The sequence below is a fragment of the Danaus plexippus genome (assembly GCF_018135715.1).
Source record: "Danaus plexippus chromosome 9 unlocalized genomic scaffold, MEX_DaPlex mxdp_24, whole genome shotgun sequence".
NCBI classification, from domain to species: domain Eukaryota; kingdom Metazoa; phylum Arthropoda; class Insecta; order Lepidoptera; family Nymphalidae; genus Danaus; species Danaus plexippus.
In genome coordinates, this window is record NW_026869847.1 from 4,184,878 (window position 1) to 4,206,729 (window position 21,852).

The 21,852-nt window shown below is 27.7% G+C and overlaps 1 protein-coding gene across 5 annotated transcripts; it reads right to left on the reverse strand.

The window, feature by feature from the left end:
* Positions 1-4,383: 4,383 nt before the first annotated feature.
* On the reverse strand, positions 4,384-21,840 carry LOC116767663 (G-protein coupled receptor dmsr-1). 5 transcript variants are annotated; one of them, XM_061527282.1, is made up of 8 exons: positions 21,645-21,840; positions 15,085-15,193; positions 11,775-12,626; positions 9,018-9,198; positions 7,378-7,544; positions 7,018-7,132; positions 5,263-5,338; positions 4,384-4,807 (listed from the first exon to the last, which is right to left on the reverse strand). In XM_061527282.1, exons 3-6 carry the CDS (start codon positions 12,534-12,536, stop codon positions 7,040-7,042), a joined length of 1,203 nt encoding a protein of 400 aa, XP_061383266.1. In that variant the 5' UTR covers positions 12,537-12,626; positions 15,085-15,193; positions 21,645-21,840; the 3' UTR covers positions 4,384-4,807; positions 5,263-5,338; positions 7,018-7,039. The 5 variants fall into 5 exon arrangements, with proteins under 5 accessions (XP_061383266.1, XP_061383269.1, XP_032513981.1 ...); XM_061527285.1 differs by lacking the exons at positions 15,085-15,193; positions 21,645-21,840 and having other exon boundaries at positions 11,775-12,355; positions 12,433-12,516; XM_032658090.2 differs by lacking the exons at positions 7,018-7,132; positions 21,645-21,840 and having other exon boundaries at positions 4,430-4,807.
* Positions 21,841-21,852: the final 12 nt, after the last annotated feature.

Below are 21,852 nucleotides of genomic sequence, written 5' to 3' on the forward strand. Positions count from 1 at the left end.
AAGTTCGATAGATTTAAGCGTGACCTTTGATTTGAATTTATAAGAATAATAATACTAAGCTTCCACAAATGAGTAGTTACTCTATTATACTCTTTTTATAAGAAAATTTTCATAAACAATTATTTTTTTTAAAACGGAACCCCATTTATTTTATTCACATCTCTTAGTTCAAATTAATTATTAGTTATATGCACATTAGTTTATGAAATTCAAAATATCAACTGGGTACACGAATATCAAGCGAGTATCAGTCCTATATAGTAGGTTTAAAAGACGCGCTCAAACAGTTTAAAGAACCACTATACGAGTATATCACTGAAGTGCTTATAACCATTTTATATGTTCGGATAATGTGATTAAAAGACTTGTATTATACTAATAATTGTATTTATGTACGAAAAGATGTTCTGAGCGCGTTCTGAGCGATTATTTATACAAACTAATTGTAACTCAAAAATGCAAAACATATTTCATGCAACTTAAAATCAAGCGCATAAATATAGAATGCTCTGAAAGCAAATTGACAGCTATAAATATTGTATGCAAAATTTCTAATTTTTCAGGTCAATGGAGTCGGTGTTAATAAAAACTCACTGGTAGCGTTCGATTTTTCAAGATGAGTGACCTTGATTACAAATTAAGGTCTAAGCCTCATATAGATTTGGTTGTAGCAAAAACCTTTTTGTTACAACCTTATACAACTCCTTACAAACCACACTACAATCATTTTGTCAATGAAATTTGAGAATCCAAAGGATTAAAATCTCAGTGGCAGGATATAAATCTTGTCTTCAAACCGAATTTCTGTATAAATTATTTGATAATCGTATTGATTTACTATTTCAATTTAATTTATTAACTTTTAGATGTTTCACAAATGTCTCATATTGTGAATTCAATTTCAAAATATTCTAAAGAAATATATAGTTTATATATAGTTTATAGTATTTTTGTATCAATTTGTTAGTTATAAGGCCGGAAAGATGTAAATAACTCGATACAAATAGATGAGACTTCTAATCGACATTCAATATGACATTCAAGAATAATGTACGGTATTATGAAAACTGGCCATACTCTTAGCTCTAGGTTGGATGGTTTTCAGCTACAAAGTTATTAGTGCTGGTATAGTCTGTGGTCTGCTATTTTAATTGAAAGGAAATAATTTTCTTTAATTCGTTATTTTAAACGGTTGCTGAAAAGTTACCGAAACTTCGGGATTATGTTATATAAAATATTAAAATTCGCGTAGTAAATCCGAAAAATATTAGTTTTATTTTAACGAATACTCGCAAAAGTCTTAGATCTCATTATCCGTGTCAATCACTTTTAAAATTCATAACTTAATTACTTAGCAGGGAATGTAATGTCAACTAAACACCTACAATTTTAAAGGTATCAATTTCTAAATTGTCAGCGATTTTTATATGTATAGCAGGGGAGCAATTTATATTATTAATATTATTAACCAAAAACACCTTTAAAATATTACAGTACACATATGAAAATTACAGGATACCTAAACGGATTTAGGATTTTGTTAGAACTTTGCCTCTATAAAATTTGTGGTGGTTGTGTAAACTAGATCTTAAAGAAATCAAATAAAAAGTCTTTAAAAATAACTCACAAATATTGTTACCAAAGGAGGTTAACAACGAGTTTTAGGGTCACAAGTCTTTGTTAATTATTTATTGGTGGCCATGTGTGTGTTATAATTATTTGCACTTAAACTCATATTTAAGAATGAAGCGGTAAATACTCGCAAGCCGGTTATAGCTTTTAGAGTGTCACATAAAATATAGACTATAAAATAATACAATATAATTAAGCAAAAATTAAAATGAGTAAATGTATATTTACTTTTTGATAATCGTAAAACAACTATATAATCTCAAGCGTATGTACATATATTTAAAACGCCACATTTAATTCACAATTATAAAATTTTACTTATGTATAGGATCCGCGTAATACTTATTCATAAAATATATTTTTTGACATTATAACGGATAAGCCTTAAAAGGATTGGTAATAATGATTTATGAAATAAATTTCTTGTAACGTATTTATGAAAGTAATGTGTGGTTCTGAATGAGCAAACTCGAAAATAAAACTCTCTCTTTCAATATATTCTCTATCTGAGAATATAGACTTATCTTTTTGTTTCAAAAGGTTTCGATGTCTTCGCCGTTTATTGAAGTAAAAATATTATTTGCTTTCTTTTTTGTTTATTTTTTATAAAAACACTATCGAGCCGTTCACACAATTTTTAAAGAAATGAATAGATCAAATCTAGTAGACACTGTTTTATTATATATGTTTAAATCTACCGTCAGAACTTTTCGACTTCTTAGAGTAGACTTCACCATACTCAAAAATCTTAACTGTTCCGAGTCCAAAAGTATACGAATTCTTGTTTTTTTATTCTCATTGCTCGAGCCTAAGCAGTATTTAGCCATTTAGTTATTTGATATACTTTCTTGAAACTAAAAGACTTTAAAAAAAATGTTGTTTTTAATAAGACTACGTCAATAACCCGGAACTAGAAAGCATGAAAATTTTGCTTTCATAAAAAATACAGTTTAAGAATTTATTATATTGTATAAATATTTAATTTAATTCGAAATTAATAACAATATCATTCTGATAACCGGACAATATAAATTGCAAACAATTTATGGTTCGGGAGTTGGATATAATTACATTTATATTATAATATATTATGAGTGCTCTATCTATATCTATAAACTAAATAATTATTTAGTCACTGGAATAAGCTTGATCAAGAGAGGATATGTATACTCATCGTATTAATAATAAAGGCAATAGAAAACTGTTTGGCTTAACAATAAAACCACTTCCACATTTCTCGTGTTGGGAATTAAGGTAATCTTTAATTTCCTTTCTGGTGTGATTACGCAATATGGCTTCGAGCTACGTGCCATATTCTGATATGTAAAAAGTGTTTTTTGGAATTATAATTTGTTCATTTACCGTTAAATTGGATTATTTAAATTTACCAGTAACCCTACTAGGGTGATTAAGAGAATAACATTACATTAATTAGTTAGACGTACATCACAGATTCGGATTAGAAGGCATAAGTCTGTGACATCTTTCTGCACAAATGGTAGTCTGCCCTCTAACGTATCGCACAGTGCGGTCCGTGAACGGAAACAACGGAACAATAACGGAACGGACACAATAATATAACTATACATGTATGTTTAATTAATTCAAATTCAGCACACCGTGATTTCAGTTGTGAATGCCCATTAATTTAGAGGTAACTAATGATATTATGATCTAATAAAGTAGTCTTTGATTTTGATAATTACAAACGATATTTTATTCTTATGCTTTAATAATATGCGTAGTAAAAAAAATGAAGTCCATCCAAAGCAATACTCATATAAATTCAATATAATTTTTATTTAGCTAAAATTTTAGATATTCCAGGATACAATTAACCATAACTGAAAAAAAATTGAAACTAAACGTATTAAAAATGTCATGCTAAACATTGAAACTTTAAGCTTAAAATTTAAATAATTACACCTGATCATACTTAAATGTGTCCATTTAAATATAAATTATAGGAGGTCCCTTGGGCACAAGTTGCCACATTTCCACATGATGTATATTAATAATGGTCGCCGTGTTCCATAAACTAATTAATTTGATAGGCGTGGAAGTCTGTTTTCCATGAATTTTCATATTATGGTAATTGGTTCGGAGAGCTAGATCTTATCTACAATTATTTTGTTGACGTAAAGAGGGGAAAAAACAGCATAAAATATTTATAACTTATATATAACGGAATTTATATATAATGGAAAGATTATTTGCATTCTTGTTAAATAAATTATTTTTTTCTTGAATTTAAGGCTGCTTATACAAAAAAAAAAGATGTATAACAAAAGTTGCCTACCCTTAGCAAATGTCAACGATATAAAATAGTCATTTTTGGAAAATTAATAATCTACTCACAACCTATTGGGAACGTAGTTACAAAAAAAGTTAGAAACTTTGAAAATATCAATCCTAGTAAAGTATACATTATATATACCGTTCAAAATATACTTTGATTATTTTTTTTTATTTACTTCCAAACGCTTTTACAAATATTTTTTAATTTGGAGAGTTTTTATTAATTTTATAATATATTGTTACTTCTAATTAATAATGTGCCAGTGGAAAATGAAAATTCTATTATATATTTTTCTTCAAAACCACTGAAATTTTTAATAAAAAAATCAAAGCCATAAAGGAGACAATTCGAAAATGTGCGATATTTTTGTTATTTTAATATTCGAAATAAATCAAGGACATGAATGAGTTATATTAAATTCTTGCGTTTGAAAAAAAAAACAACCATTTAAGAAAGAGGTTTTTATTAAGTTATAAATGAACACGTTTACACAGTTTACATATATTTAAAATAAGTTTAGTAGACTAAACTTTTTATACAAATATTCTTATTTAAAAAAGAACGGTAAAAGCGAAGGCTTGTAACCATAATAATGATTTATTATATACAAATTGAAGCTAATTTAACATTGTTTCGTTGGACCCTATTGATCAATTTTTTTTACCAATTGTTATCATGAATCTACATTAAAAAACTAGTTTTGGCGTCTCGGCTCAAAAGACGCGAAGACTAGTTAAAACATATGACAATATTTTATACATTTATACAAAGTTTAATATTTAATTTTATTATTTAAACCACATACTAAGACTTAATCAAGATTTAGTAACTACATATATTTTTATATATTTTATCCATGAAAGAAATTGCTATTACCTGTAACAATAAAGTTAAGGGATTTTAATTTTTTGTATTTATATTCATTACATACCGATCAATTGAGTTTTTTTTCTTATATTTTAATTAAAACACATCTTCTTTAATTGATCTATTCTCAATAAATGTAAAATTTAAAAACTTCTATTTATTATTTTATGTTTCTTTATTCACTGGCATATATTGTATAATGCAATTGAATAGATTATATTTTTTTAGTTCTCATAGATTTTAATTATAAGGTAGTTATATTCTTTATGTCCTTAAATATACATTAACATTTTTCTTAAGATTTGCCTAAGCCGTAAGAAGATGTCGAAATGAGAAACATTGCTTATTATCAAGTTACTTCTCCGCTTGCGAAATTATATGAATAATTTTAAATTTACAACATAGACTTTTTATACTAAAATCACACGTATATGTACAAAATACAATTTAGAAGGTATGTTTACCTATTTAGATCTATATAACACTCTCCTCCACCACCCTGATGAGGGCGGGGATCGGCCGCTATAGGGGGCCAGTGACCTGTAACAATGTAATGCCTGATATTATTAACGAAAATGGAGTCATAACAGACTTACGCTTTGGTGTAACTAATGCTTTGTTACATCGTGTCATAATAATAATAGTTAATTTTCTACAGATTTTCATATTTATAATGTGATGGAATTGATAAAACCTACTCGAAACCACCAAACAACTTCATTAAGACACATTTAGTAAATATATTTTGCAACTGAAAACTTATTTTAAGGAATGTCTCATTTTCTACAAACCAAATAAAAATGACATTGACATTTCCGTTTCTGCATCTAAAAATGTTAGCACTAATTTTTTTATGTCAAAAAGTTGAGGACGGGTTAGGTGTAAGAAACTTCCGAAATATATACACATTATATATATTTAAGGAAAAGGAGTCTTAAAAAAAACATATTATATTTTTTAAAGTCATTGACGGCTGATGCTATGATATGAAATGAACAACGTTATTCACATTTTGAACGAAGTGGATTATATTTATAGGGAAGGCAGAACAATTTACGTTTCTTTTAATATCTCCGCTAGTGACAGATCCTCGATCATTCGCCCTTAATTACTTGATGATGCTATTTGAGCCTTTTCTGTTTGCTCCAATATTACAACAAGAGGGTTATTTTAAGATAGGATTTCGTGACTGTTATTAGTTATTATATTTTTCAAGGCACAAGCCTTTATAACTGTATTTATAAATTATTTCAATTATAGAGCCCGAATCAATTATTTTAAATAACAATTCGGTGATGACAATTTTTTATTTTATTCATATTTTATTTTTCAAACTACAATATACCGATAATACTTTAATAACCCGTATGTTGAATATTAACCACAGAAATGAGAAACAATAATAATTAAGTGCTTGTGCAGTGTGTTTTTATCTCGGCCCTTGAATTTTAAATAGCATATGATCGCTACAACAACTTGATTACATCACGATCTATTATAGTAATCAAAGCAATTCTGTTTCTAATAGATTTTAAAGATGAACCAAACAAGAATGAGGCAATCGGAATATGCCAAATCTTTACTTATATATACGACAAATAAATAAAAACTTTTTTTTAAATATATATGAGCATATCTCTTTTGAGAGTATACAATATCGGTATATGCTTAATGTAAGTAAGAAGAATAGAGATTTTAATTTACATAAGAAATTAAAAGACGTATATAAAAAGTATTTGAATAAGCTATCAAGATAGAAAATGTTTCAACTACGAATTTTTATAGTTATAATATATTCTATTCGACTTTATCCATAATTATTTATACCTAACTTTTTAAAAAATTAATATATCACAAACAAATATATAATGCTTTTTTAATTTCCAACTTACTAACGCTAAAACTCTCAAAGTATTATATTCTTTTATAAATTAAATTTTCGTGTATAAAAAAGTAATAACAGAGAGAAACTTTAAGAGAGGAAAGAATATTTAATTATATCAAATCTTAGGAACGAATTAAATCTTTTCGTGTTACAAGATTTATTTTCAACTTCCCTTTAGTTCTCGGAGTGAATATTGTGAAATGAAACGCTTAATTTTTATTAATATATCGGTAAACGAATATTTTAACGTTTATTAGTATAGATTATATTAAGGTTTAACTTTTTGTTGCGACATATACATTTTTATTTTGTTTTCACGAGCACATTACAGTACCTTTGCCTAGTTTGAACTAGTGTCACGTTACAGTTGGGGTTGCTACCACTGTCCTGTTCAAACACCAAGCAGCCATACCACCATTACTGGTTTTAGATTTGTCGAAAAATGAAGCCTGTGAAATACTGAACATCTTTTGTTTCAATTGACTAATTCAAAAACGACCGCCATCAAGTAACCTGACATGAAATTTCAATTATAAATAAAGGTGAAAACACAAGGTTCTTCCCTCCAATTTGTTATAAGGTACTCTACACTACAATAACAAAATGTAACGAAACAAAAAATAAAGTCTACATCGAATTTCTAAATTTATATGGTGGTAAGCATTTTAAATTGGGAGGGTTGTATATTGCCTACCTGCGTTGTAGGTTCAAGTTTAGTACCAAATTTTGCGGGTTCCTCGGCAGCATACACCAAGCCTCGAGCCAGTCTTGAGAAGGTGCAACGGAACTGCCGGCTCATGCTGCAGTATAGTACGAAATTCACTGACGATGTGAACAGTGCCAGTACGTCCATGAGGTCTCCTAGGAAGAAGTAATGTTATATAATTATTTTTCCTTACAAATAGCATATGTTTAAAAGATATACAATTGTTAAATACGAACGTTACTACCGAGGCTTAAAAATGTAAAGTATTATCCAGTCAGATTAGTCCATTTTTTGCTTATTAATATTTTTTTTTTTTGTATAAAAATTTATACGATGCTATTTTATACAGTCCATCAGTAAAATAGAGTATTAAATTAGGTTTATTTCACAAATTTTACGAGTATTTATAAATATTACAAAAATATAAAACGTTTATCGTGTTTATTAAAATAAAGGGTTCATAGACTTTTATTAGTTCTCGGTACAAACAGCCAAAAATCATACACAAAATATCAAATATATATATATATATATATAGAAACCAAACTATACGATCATGATTTACAACAGGCCATCTTATGGCTAGATGCTGTGATTTACAGAACCCATCCTTTTGGTTACAGAGACAAGACTGTGCGAGTGTATTTATTGTAGGAATTTAAACAAAAAAAAAACATTTTTAATAATATAGAAAATGCTTTTATAACAATATACATTTTTTCTCACAATCATAAAGGTTTGATCCGCAACTTTGTTTATCACTGTAAGAACCAGGATTAAAAACATATAAAAAACAAACATAAAGTTATAATAATTAAGTCTTTATCTCAAAAAATAGTCTCTACTCTTTAAATAATTAGGTTATTTCATTGTCGAAGCATTTTATAGGACAAGGGCACTGCTTTCCATCTGAAAGCAAATATAGCATATGCGACGTCATAGTTCATAAATAACAGATTCTATTGTTTGAAAATGTTTCGTAAATTAGACGAACATAACCAAAGAAACCAGATAGGCGGACGCATAAAAATTTATTAACATTCATTGCATACATAAAACTTGATTGATATATAGCTTTTGTAATGTTTAATAAACTAAATAATAAGAAAAATTCGTAAAAACGTTTACTTTGCATGATTTGTGAAGGTCAGATTGACTAAGTGACAGAAGTGTGAAGTGAAGTGACGGTATTATAAGCCACTTATGTAGGATTTGAAATTTAATTTGGCTGTCTGCACGAGACAGCATATTAGCTATTTTTGTCTTCTGTGGTGACATTGGTATCTTATTAAAATATTTTGTATCAAATTACCCGAGATGTTTTTAGTTTACTCATTTTAAATAATTAATCAGACTATTGAGTTGATGAAAACTTATTCATTAAAGAGAAACAAATTAGTGTTTTATGTTATTTTAAAGGAAACCCAAACGTGTAAACCCCATTTTTCAATCTGACTGTAAGAACAACAAATGTATGAGGTAGCGAAACTGAGATTTGATGTATTTTAAAAAATATTCGAAAAATACGTCAGCTAACAAAAGGATGATAAAATGTTTAGGTATTATTACAATGATTTCATAGTAAAAATTTGTATGATTGTATATATATTTGAATAATATTTACTGACCAAACATACTGTAGCAACTTTTGAAGAAGTCAGGTGCTAAGGCGCTAGCTAGACCGAGGAGTCCTTGGGGCACTTCAGTAGATAGAAACAGTCCCAGAACTGCTAGTAACATGCGCGTTGTTCGGTCCGTCCTACTCGACCGGCGAGCCGCCGACTCGTCCGCAAGACATTGCTTCTCCGGCTAAAAGGAAAACTTAATCTCAAACAGAACAATAAGATATCAAATAAGTACGCAATATTAAATCAATCTAAAAAAAAACTTTTATTTCCACCAAACATCAACCCAACTTGATCTCACTTATATTACACATAAATATATTATCTTTAAACGATAGTCTTGATATAATTAAACGGAAAAATGTTTCGGCGATATAAGGATGACGTCAAACACATTTTAATTTCATAATTTAAAGTAAATTTGTCAAAGTATTATATTATATATTTGTTTACTTTAGTGAGGGTTAAACACACGAAGAGAATACTTGTTATAACAGCGTCGCATAAAATTTTATACATAGTAAACATTGCGATATAAAAGGTATTATTTATAGTCACACCATAAACCACTACCGCTTTACTTTCAAATGAAATAAAAAATATGAGTAATGATTTCAACACTTATAAAACTATATGGTGTCACGAAAAACAATTAAGGATTTTCTAAATACATAAGAGGATAATATGCTAGTGACTATTATTTTATAAAAGAAAACGGTATTAAAATAAAAAAAAACACTCAATATGTTATTGTATATACTTACATGTAAGTATAAATATGTATCCGTTTTAAAAAAAATCATTTTAAATATTATTTAAACAAAGAATGTAAGTAACATGAAAAAAAGTTGTCTGCGTGATAAGAGAAGAGATAAAAATATTATCGTTTGTTTTAACATTATATTTCACAGACTGCTAATTCTTTTTAATCTTGTTTTTGTCCTTTACAATCCGTTTAATACGCAGTCGTCTGTATTTTGTTAAGTATTTTCTCACAAACACTTTTAATGCTTTTTTTAAATCCCTTACTTGAATCCCCCGGGATGTCCTTCCAATATTTTTTTTTTTTTTTATATTTTAATATATACTATTGTATATCGCACGTTCCTGATTTGCCTTTGGTGGCAATAGCCAATTTTCAAAATATACAATAGTATATTTTTTCGCAAGGCAACTGGTTTTCTAAACAAGTACTCTCACTTCTATACACAGAGATTAAAAGCATAACCCTATTTTAATTGTCAAATTGTTATTTCCAAACACCAAAACATGTCCTAACATTTTCATTTATTTGATCACAGTTGTATAACAATTTTATTAAATAAAATTTTTTAATTAACAATTCAAATAAAACAGCATTATAAATAATTTAGGCAGCTGCTATTTTTATAAAAATATATTTAGTGAATCTGTTTCAATACAATATATCACAGTTTTGACCGTAACAATATTTCATTCTACGCCAAAGTTGTTAAGGAAAATGTTATATTGAATTTATATTTACGATTGCCGTCGCAAAGCCGGCAGTGGGAGCAAAATTATATATATAACTTTATTTTTATGAGCTAGTTTTTATTTGAACATTTATATCTAATAATTTATTAGCTTTAACTAATTTTGATATATAAAACTTTAGTACACATTTATAACCAGTATAAGTATTACAATTAGTGTAAGATATGTTTTTGATTTCGTCAATAGGTCTATTTTTTTTTATCCTATGTGTCTTATAAGTCTGTTTCTTAGAATACTTACAGAAAATTTAAAAAAACTCTCTTGTTAATACAATTCTTTAATATATGGGTTAGGTTAGAAACTAATTTTAGATTACTTTAAATTGAGACAGAGACTATTTCTATCATATTTAAATTTATATTCTAAAATTCTCAAATACCAACCCTCAAAACACACGATAACTTTTGACTTGGAGGACATGTTTGAAAGTTTAAACATGAGGCATTTTATAAAAGAGATCGTGAAATTTATTTTTTACAAAACAATATTGTGATGTGATGAAAAAAGTAATTATAATAAAAAAAATAAATTAATAATAATATTAGCAAAAAGTCCACAAAATAAACCTACTGTCACATTAATCATACGTAATATGTAGCTGTTAACGTATTGGATATTTTAGGATCACGTGAAGTCTCGTAAGAAATATATCTTGACACTTCAATGCTTGTGAAGTAATTTTTTTTAGAGTCTGCGAAATTACGCATCGAGGGCGACAAATTATAATTTCTAAGGAAGAAATGGAAAGTAGGTCTCAGACAAAGAACGCCTAGATTAGAGAGGGTAATGACTCTGAAAAATCCAGTAGCTATTTCAGTTCTAGTTTTTGTAGGCAGTAGGACATGTTTAAATTGCAGAAGAAATGAGACCTCTAGAGGTAAAGCATAATTAGTACTGAAGAAATAATAAAATGTGGGGAAGATGGATAGTTGTAACGAGTAAAAGTAAAGTTAGATTTCAACTTGGACATTATTTAATGAATTAAGAATTTAAAATTATCTGGACTTATAACTTCGTTCACATCATTAATTAAGTTAGGTTTGTAGCTGAGGTATTTTCTTTAAAAACAATTTCAATAAAGATTTCAGTAATGAAGTGAATTTTATCATAAAAACCTAATTATTCTCGAAAATTAATTGAACTCTTGTTATTATTAATATCAACTCTTAAATTCCGATATTGCGAAATAATATATATTAAGCTTTAAAATACTAACTAAGTTTTTTAATTAGAAGTTATACTTGCCTCGTTAGGTCCAACCGTAGATCGTTTGAGCAGTTTCTGTCTTCTTTGTTCGGTTGTCGTTAATTTTGAAATTAAACACGTACTAAGAACTGATAAAGCTATACTTGGTACTAGTTTTAAAATAACACTGTAAATCCACATTATTGCCGTAACTAATTCTTTATTTTTTGACATTTCCAAAACGTACACTGTTCTATTATGCGGTAGCAATAAGTCTTCGGCAAATTCAGTATTATTATGTGGAGTAACTTCACTTGGCACTATATTCATAGCGAAATATATTGGCAGACATAAAAATGGACACATAACATATGCACTCACTATTGCCAAAGTCGTATTTCTTTTGCTGCACCATGTTCTGTTTTTTTGTGGAAAAGCTATAGCTACATACCGCCACACAGCAAGGGTAACTGCAAGCCAGATAGAGATCGTGTGGAATATTTGGCTGAAGATAGAGTGGAAATATACGAAGACGGTCCAAGCATACGTATTTTTATTTACTTGAGGTCCGATTTTAATATTCATGTGTAAAGCATATGGAATATATTCCAGCATAACAAGGAGATCTGCGACAGCGAGCCCTGTCAAAATTGAATTAGTAGAGCTTATCATTTCCCGGCGACTGAGTACAGTTATGTTTATTGAGTTTGTTGCAGACCCAATAATGCATATTACTAGAGCGATGTAACCATGAAGCCTACTGTAGGCTTTATTAAAGTTGGTTGCGCCGGGCACGCAGTACGCATCAGTTGCGTTCGACATGCTCTGACTTTATCCAAAGATTTAGGCATCGGAATTGGATGTATACTATAGATGTTCTTTATTATCATCACCCATATCCATCTTCACTAACTGTAACAAAAAAAAATGTGTCAGTATAACATAAAAACTAAAATAAAGAAAAAAAAATCAGAGGAAAAAAAATTCAGAGAAAATAATAAAGATGAATTCAACATGAACTGAACATCTTATATTAGACTCAAGGTTTCATTCACTGGTCAAGGAAGGATGTCTGTTGGATCCAAAATATATATGTCCAATATCCATCATGTGGCCTCCGCGTGTTATATAATACGGTCGAGCTGTTAGGCAATTACTCAAAGTTTCTCACGAAGTGAAGTTTGTTTTTGTTACATAAAAAAAATGTTCTTTGACTATCTACGCATTACTTTACATTTTTGGGTTATTAATAGGCAATTAGTAAACTTTATAAAACATACAATATATGTGTTAAAAAAAACATGTTGCAAAAAGTTAATATAATTTAATACATACACAGATTGTAATATACGCGTGTTGTAAGTGGTTATAATATGAGTGATGAATAAAGCATTCATAGCCAAGTTAGAATCGATTGCACATTGTACATTTCTATTAAAATATGATTCCTCAACTGTTTTCGCTCAAATAATGACAACGCATTTAGCTTTATGATGGAACAGCTGAGATATAAAAAGAAATAGCAGCTATTCATAACATTTTTATTTATTTATCCTCACGAGAGTAAAATTACACTTCATTATAATATTTTTTATAAAAATATTTAGTTAATATTTCTTTTTGACCTCAAATTTCGTGCCGAAAGTAATATTTCAATAGTTTACAGGATCCATAATCTATATATGTTCAAAATATGTTCCTAAATATTTAAAATTTTATTAACTTCTATAAGTTAAGTGTTCATAATCAATACATTGCCCCTTTACACATTGTAAGTACTTAATATTATTAAAAAACATATATATCTCATAGAAAATTCTAAAGAAATACTCCAAAAACGGCCTAAAATAATACCCGGACAGCGAAAATTAATTAAGTTCTGATAAAATATTTTGCGAATTTAATTCCTTAGCCAGTTTTTACTCAGGTAAATGTAGGTTAAATTTACCAGGTTTTAATAAATTTTGTAACAAAATCATATATTTATAATTATTATTTACTTTTGAAATTCTCTCAAAGTATTGAGATATTCATAAGAAATAAATTTACGAAGAGTCTATAAAAAATATATATTAAATAGACCATACGCAGCTCATGATGAAATTCTAATGCAAAGACTAACCAATAGTATGGTCCGTTTGAACGTTTGAAAACGAAAAGATAAAATAGTTTCCAAACAAAACATACCGGTTTGTTAAGATGAAAGATTTAAAAGTGGACGATCAAACGCAAAATTTTATGTTATTATTAGTTATATGTTCCATCAGTCAATTACGCGGGCTATAAATCGGTTGATTATAATTTAACCAAATTTCTGCTTGTTATTGATTGCTATTTTGTTAATAGACGAAGCCCCTAGAATTTGCGTCATCAAAACATCAACAGATCAGCAACATGAAAACATCAGTGAATGCGAATGTACTTAACAATTCTAAAATTATATTCAGAGTTCACGATGGAGTATGAAGGAGCGTTAGAGACACTCGATCCATCATTAACAGATTAGAGATAGTGCAGTAATCAAATCCCTTTCGGAATCGTGATAGTTTTACTAGCAAGAGATTTAATCAAATATTGCCAAAAGATCTATAAACTTATGAATACATACATGTTTAAAATTTTTTGCAAATTTGAATAGGAAATGCATTACAAAATGACATTGCTTTGTGACATTGCAATTTTTGCATTTTTTATATTTTTCCTGTTCTGCACAACAATAAATTGAATTTAATGATTTGAATGAAATTTATTGAAATCAAAATACATGTAAGTTCTTATTACCTTTACCTCATCGAAAACGAAATGTTGTTAATCATATAACTGAATTAAGAAATTGGATTTGGCAAAATGACAATCGCATATAAATGTTTAAACTTTGTCATATCTGCCTAAATTGGGTAACAGAACAAGATTGACTCATAAAAATATAGATAGTTCAAAATTATATTATAAATAATTAAAGGCCTAGTATGTCTATGTTACGAATACTAGCAATAAAGTTAAAGACAATTTGGTCTCAAAAAAAAATCACTCAAAATTTTAAGTCTTACGAGTGACATCTAAATCAAAAAACAAAATACTTATTACAAATTTAAAAAGAGAATGACTACTTACAATAACCTTTTTAAAGATATTAAGTTAGTTTAATATGGAGCAGTCAAAACACAATCTAAAATTATCTGTAATATCAGTAAGAGTAACTTGTACTCAGTGCATATACATATATATATATAGTCATTTCTTATTATTATAAACAGATATGTAAGTAAGAATGACGATTGCAATATTAAAATATTGCAAATAATTAAAGAAAAACTTTATGCAGATGTTGATAAAATCAGTACAAAATGTAGAAACTAATTAACTGTACCTCTTCTTCTTCTTCTTAATAGTGCTCTCACTGCTGAGGATCCTGACTCCTGAGTTTCTGGGTAAGCTGCTTCCGTCGGGCACTTTTAGTCGCTTGATGGAGTGCGACGCTGGCAGGTATTTCCAGGTGTTCTGAAATTAGCTTAACTGTACTTAAACCAACCAAAAACATTTTTATTAAAAATGTTAGCAACGCGAGTCCACTGCTTCAGCTTGTTAATGAGTTGTCAGATAAGTCACTTAGAGCCAAGATTCTCACTCAATGCTTTCATAATACTGTATAACATCTTACATTTACAAGTTCAAAACCTAAGTCAGAATATATAGCTTAAATATTTCGTAACGGCAAGAACTATTTCACAGTAGAAAAGTAATAGTAAAATAGTGAATTTTTACTCTACGTTGACGTTTATCAAGTCGAAGGATCAAAAAGACTAAACATAGAAACAATATTTATGTTTTTTGCAATATAATATATATACTTAAAACCTTACTACTATGTACAGGTTTAAATAAAGTATTGTGATATATGCACATTGTAAAACTATATGCATATTTATATTATAGCTATTCAATAAAGTATTATAAAAATGTACAGCATTCCGTCTCACAGCGAAAAATGTCATGAATTAGTGAGTTTTAAATATATACATACGATAAACAATGTCATCATCTGTCATCTTTGTTAACTAATTTACTTTATAAATAAAGAATTGAACCAAAAATATAAATAGGTAGATATAAAGTTAATATTTTCTTAGTAGAATAAACAATAATGATACAACGCACATCTTGTTGATTTCCGGATACGTGTTTAATAAATCTGATTGGATGAAATTATTACGAATTAAACTGAAATAACATCTATTATCATAACTGATGTCTTTTGTCTCTATTTGTTTTTTTTCTTTACTTATCTTTTCTCTGGAATTTATGGTATAATGAACCGAATGGGGAACCGAAGCCTTTTATGTTTTTTACATCGAGAAATTCTATCGCACTTAGATAATTATAATTCATTTGCAATAAATAAACACCCGTAACAAAGGCTAGCTCTGTTGATACTTTTTTCACGCAAATATTCGTATAAATTTTAGTTGAGAATCGTTAAGCCGTTGGAGTTATTTGATTTTTGGCTCAATGGAAAAACTAAAAATGTATTACGCTATAAAACATTCCGACAGAAGTATAGTACGTGGGATTTTCTTTTTTATATTTCGAAAATTTTGTAAATTTTTATTGTTGAACTATAAAAGCAGTTTTTATTTCAATTGCTTTATTGCTTGTTGAAAAACTGGTCAATCAATTATTTTGTAAAATATAATTTTACAAAAAATTTGTACCATTCAATAAAAATATGAGTTCTAATAAAAAACTTCACGACAATACGTCATGCTAAGAGTTTCTATTTAACGACGTACTTGACTGTCGGTAACACATGACCCGAAGTAGGTGTGGCTATTGAACTTCGTAAATTGAACAATTGGTGTGTTTGATATAAAAGTCAACCTATGGCACATAGAACAATCCAAATTGATAGATTTTATCATACATGTTAAAAATATCGTAAAATTTGAAAAATTAAAAAATATAACATTGCATTTTTTTTTTATATTTCGCTCTTTCCTAGCTGTTCTCTATTGAAGATAGAAACTAATTATCCTGACGTGAAGTTAATTAAACGTTTTGAGAACAATATTACATTTTAATATATAAACAAAATTATACTTATGTGTGGTATATTTAAATAATGTAACGTTACTTTCTTTAGAAAGGAAATATTTTAAAAAACCACGAATCTAAAGCACGCAAAAAGATCTTGAAATAACATCATTTAACTTCGCTACCAACAACAAAAGAAAGGCAATTAAAGTGATGGAATTCCTTTCGTCTTCAAGATTTATTATTTTTCTTATTCAAGACTAATTTCCTAGTGTATATTTTTCGTAATTTTTTTTTTGAGGCAATATCGTTATATTTTATAAAATGAATAAAGTGTACGTAGACTCAATTTAAGGAGCAACCTTTTTTCCCACATAGTAAACCAATAATTTTTTTTTTCGAACAATAAATTTACAATAGCGTCTTAGTTCAAGGCATAATATTTTCCAGTTTTTAATATTCACATCTTTCAACGGCAGCGATTTTTCTAATATATTCCATTTAGATGCAATTAAAATAATGCGATTTGATTTCAATTATTGAAATGTGACGCAGCGCTAGTTATGATTAATTGAATCAAATAAAATCCTTATTAGTTATATTATTTCTGTGGAAGTGGAACTTGTATATTATTGCCGTGATAAAATTTTAAAATTAAAAAATAAATTATGAACTGGATATATTTTTCATAATAATTTTAAATGATTGAATTAGACGACATAATTACCAACAGCGGACACAACAAAATAGCGTATAAATTTAGGTTAAGAGTGAATTTATATTTTTTATTAAGATTAGATAATATATTAACTTATCTACTATTAATGTTAACTCAAATATTACATTAAATGACTAGATAAAAATTATAATTTTTGGTCATATCTGAATTTCAAACTTCAATTTAAGAATAAAAACCTACTTACAAATGATGAAGAACAACTTGTGCAAAACGTTGCTTGAAATACAATCCTTTCTGTCCAAGTATAACTAAAATCTGGTAGTTCTGTAAGCTTCTGTCTCTAAGAGCAGTGTCTGGTTCTTTTCATTACTTTCTGTCTCCAAATTCATATGATTGAGTAACAAACATTATCTTTTAATTTTATTTACGTTACTTTTAATTAATATTCAATATAATTGTATTAATTTTGATTTCATACAAAGTTAATCGCTTTTATAATTCTCGATCAGATTACAGTTTAAAAGTTTATAAGTAACCATCAAATTATTCATTAAAAATGGTATTAAAAGTTCAATCTATTTTCTATTAAATAAATAAAATGCAAATTGATACAATATTATTTTAAATACAATATCATTATAATTACTTTTTTATCTCCTTGCAATATAATTATATTGATTTTTAAATTTAAAATATACAAGTAAAATTATTCACAATGTTTTTTTTATAGAAAAGCTCACATTGTCCTACTTGTTGCTTGAGAACATAACGAGGCGACTCGTTAAATGTTGTTAACTGTTGGTTGTCAAATAAATCTCATTATTTTTATATAGAACATTATTTATTTACTTATAGAATATATCGCTTTCATCATTTATAATTATTAATTGTAAGACATTTATGACAAAAGATGAAAACAAACGTCAAGGGAATTAATCATCTAACCCGAAGTTTTGATAATAAAAGACCGCCTTGTTGACTAATTTAATTTCAATATTTAACAATAATAAATTCATTGAAGCTAAAATTTAACTTACCTTTTTACAATATATTTGTTTCAAATTTTTATAGGATCACAGAAATGAAACCTTATTAAGAGAATCCTTATTGAGTTAATAGTATTGCCATTTTGGAATAATTTTTTAAAAATGAATATTTCTGATGTTGGATTATCAGTTTGCTTACACAATCTCAACAACAATAGCCAATCGAGAAAAGATTATTATAAAACTTGAAGCTAAGAGATGATAGTTCTATGAAAACTACAATAAATAACTTTATAATTTATTATATAACACCTTGTTATTTTATACAAGTACATTTTCTACGAAAATAAAGTAATAGCTGTAAAAGAAATTAGTTCTTAATAGTACTTTTTAGGTTTAAATAAGTTAACAGTAATATTTACGAGATTTAATTGGTTGTGTTTATTTCATGAAAATTAGAAGCATTGGCTTACATAATAGTTATCTCTGAATTTATTGAACAGTGCCACTGTAACATTAATTTGATTATTAAATGATTTAAAATAAAATAATGTTATCCTACATCTGTAAATATTCATCTAATTATTAAAGTTTAACCGTCAATCAATTTGCGATGGAGAATGTATTTGTACATATATATGTATTAAGGTACGTAAATATTAATCAATCAAATAATATTTATGTTTTAAATTAGACATTTGACTAAAATAACCGATTTCGTGCATACATATGTAGCCCCTCCCGTCTCACTTTCGAGCATTTTGTCATTAAACTACGGCAATGGGCAAATTAAACCACCGTAATGCATTACAAGTTTGAATTGACTAATAAAAATAACAATGCCAGCTAAGTATAGTATTAAATTTGTTTTTTTTATTTTTGAAATATCAACATTTTTCTACGTTAACAACCTAATATTTCAGTGTCGATTGTAAAAGAAAACATTCTAAATATACTTTCAGCTTGTAGATGTAGCTTCTTTTGTTCATATAGCAACAAGCTATACGAAGACAATCATTTAAAATGTTACTTTTTTCTTCATTGCATATATAATTTAACATATTGTCTCACAATAGAATGTCTTTTTAATTTGAATCGAGCGTACTAAGTCCTGTTCCTTATCTCCCATTAAGAAATGTCACTGTTCCAAAATTATTTATGCCAGTCTCAATATCTGTCCACCTCGAGCGGGGCCTTAAAATGATTTCCGGTACTCTTATATTCAAGTATGTGACAAGACTAGTACTATATACTATATAAGATCAACAAACAAATAATAACCGCGCGGTAGAAGAAATTAAAAACAACTCAAAAACTATTTATATTTCATATGTCCGCTTACAGTTATTGCCATAAAATGTTTCGAATTTGAAAAAGTCATGATAGTTGTATTATGAGTGGGAGGGATTTATATTAATGGTAGTCAATAATATTTCACAATTTTACATAAATTTCAGAGATATATTTCAACAAGTAGTCAAGGTCATGCAATAATACATGTTTTTTTAAATGTGTATTTTGCTTTGCTCAAATACTGTAACAATATCCTTAAATCCTTAATGTGCATAGAACGTTTTACACACATAATGTCAGCTGAAAGCTTTTTTGGCGGAAGCGAAGTTGATTGTCACAGCCATTAAGTCTTAAGATAAAGTATGTTTTTATTATATTCATTTCAGCACATGCGACACATTGCGTAGTTTATAAGGAATGGAATTGCATTACGAACGGAATAAATGAAAAATTTAAGTGTATGTTTTTGTGCGAACATAAGTGCAAGCATGTGCATATGCATGCTTGCGTGAATGTGTATGGGTGATTTATACAAAAGCTCCGTATAAATGGCAATATTTTGTTATATGAGCTTTTGATATATGTAGCTTTATGAAATGTAGTACAATATTTAATGCTTTCCTCTAGAAGTTTTAATTTCTTATTTACATTTAAATATATGTTTTTCACTTTATAACAATATTCATAATAAATTTATAATATATGTTGAATAGAAAGCTTCGTATTCCAATTACCCAGAATCCCGTTAATGAGGGACTGAAATCGGTTTTCACTATAACATAATTACTCTTATGACTATTGGTTCTTCTACAACACTGACCAGAAATTACTTTGGAAACCCTATCGTTTAAGTAATGGTTCCAACGTAATGTATAACTTTAACCGCTATTAATACTATGGTTAAAGCCATTTTTCTTTCTTCACTTCTACAGTTTCTAAAATAATTTCAAGAAATTTTCAGGTATATTTAATCTAATTACTACTTTTTCAAAAGGTAATTTATCTCCGTCTTAAATTTTTTTAGCATCCTCTTTTAACTACGAATATTGTGTGATTAATTGTTCCTCTACTGAATTATGTATAGGTCTTCAGTAATAACAAAAAGTCTCAAAGTCCCCTAAAGCATCATTAACTATTCAAATACCTTTTTTTAAGAGATCATTGTCATCAGTATGGTCCTATCACTATGTTAACGAAACTGTATATAAAATATAAGCAAATCATTATTTTTTAATTTTAATTCATACATCAATCAAACATTTTTAAATACACGAATTTGTAACAACTTCTTATTTGATATTTTCATATTTATTTAAGAACGTGTGACGAATCATAATTGGAATTAAATTTCAAATATTGCCTTATATCGAAAACCTTATCTTAGATTGTCAACATTTTTTTATCTACCACTCAAAATAGCAATAAATTTTTATGGTTAGAAATTATATATTTACATTATTATAAACCTAGTCAAACATAAAAAGAAGTAAAATAATTTTGTTTCGTTACGACAACAATTTTATGAGTTACAGAATGTTATACCTTATAGCAAAAATATCTTGTATATACGAGTAATATTTTTATCACCATCTAGGATTGTAGAAATATAAAAATCAATTACTGGATATATTTATATTTTGAATCCAACTCTTGTTTAGTCATATATGTGTATTTGATACATTGTAATTTACTTAAAAATTATATTACTAACCATTACTCATAGATATAGAAACATGTATGTTTTGATATATTGAGAAATAAAACAATTATATTGAATAGAAATAAGGAGTGTCAATACTATTAATATTAACTTTAATTTTATATTTTAAATAATAAGTTAAAGTTAGTTTATTTTATTTCAAATAAACGAAACCTGAACTCGCATAAACATGTTTGACATTTTATTTACAATGCTCAACATAGAACAGATCAAAAACATACCTTTACTCAATATTTATCTTAAGATCCAACATACTGTATGTGCTAGACAGTTCTCAAGAAAAAATAAACATTTAGTCAGTCCTCAACACGCTTGTTTCACTCATACACGCACAAACAAAAACCCGCGTTTTCTTCTCTTAGATATAGAGCGAATGCGTGCGTTTTGGTCGGAGACGGAGCCCGCACTGCTGTCTACTCAATTGTAAGA

Bases quoted from the DNA above. Each gene is read 5' to 3' on its own strand.
- LOC116767663 (XM_061527282.1), bottom strand. From the start codon at position 12,536: ATGTCGAACGCAACTGATGCGTACTGCGTGCCCGGCGCAACCAACTTT. The intron at 9,199-11,774 runs GCAAGTATAACT...TTTTCCTTTTAG, and splicing joins CTACGGTTGGACCTAACGAG to CCGGAGAAGCAATGTCTTGC. The intron at 7,133-7,377 runs GTAGGCAATATA...AGTATTTCACAG, and splicing joins AACTTGAACCTACAACGCAG to GCTTCATTTTTCGACAAATC.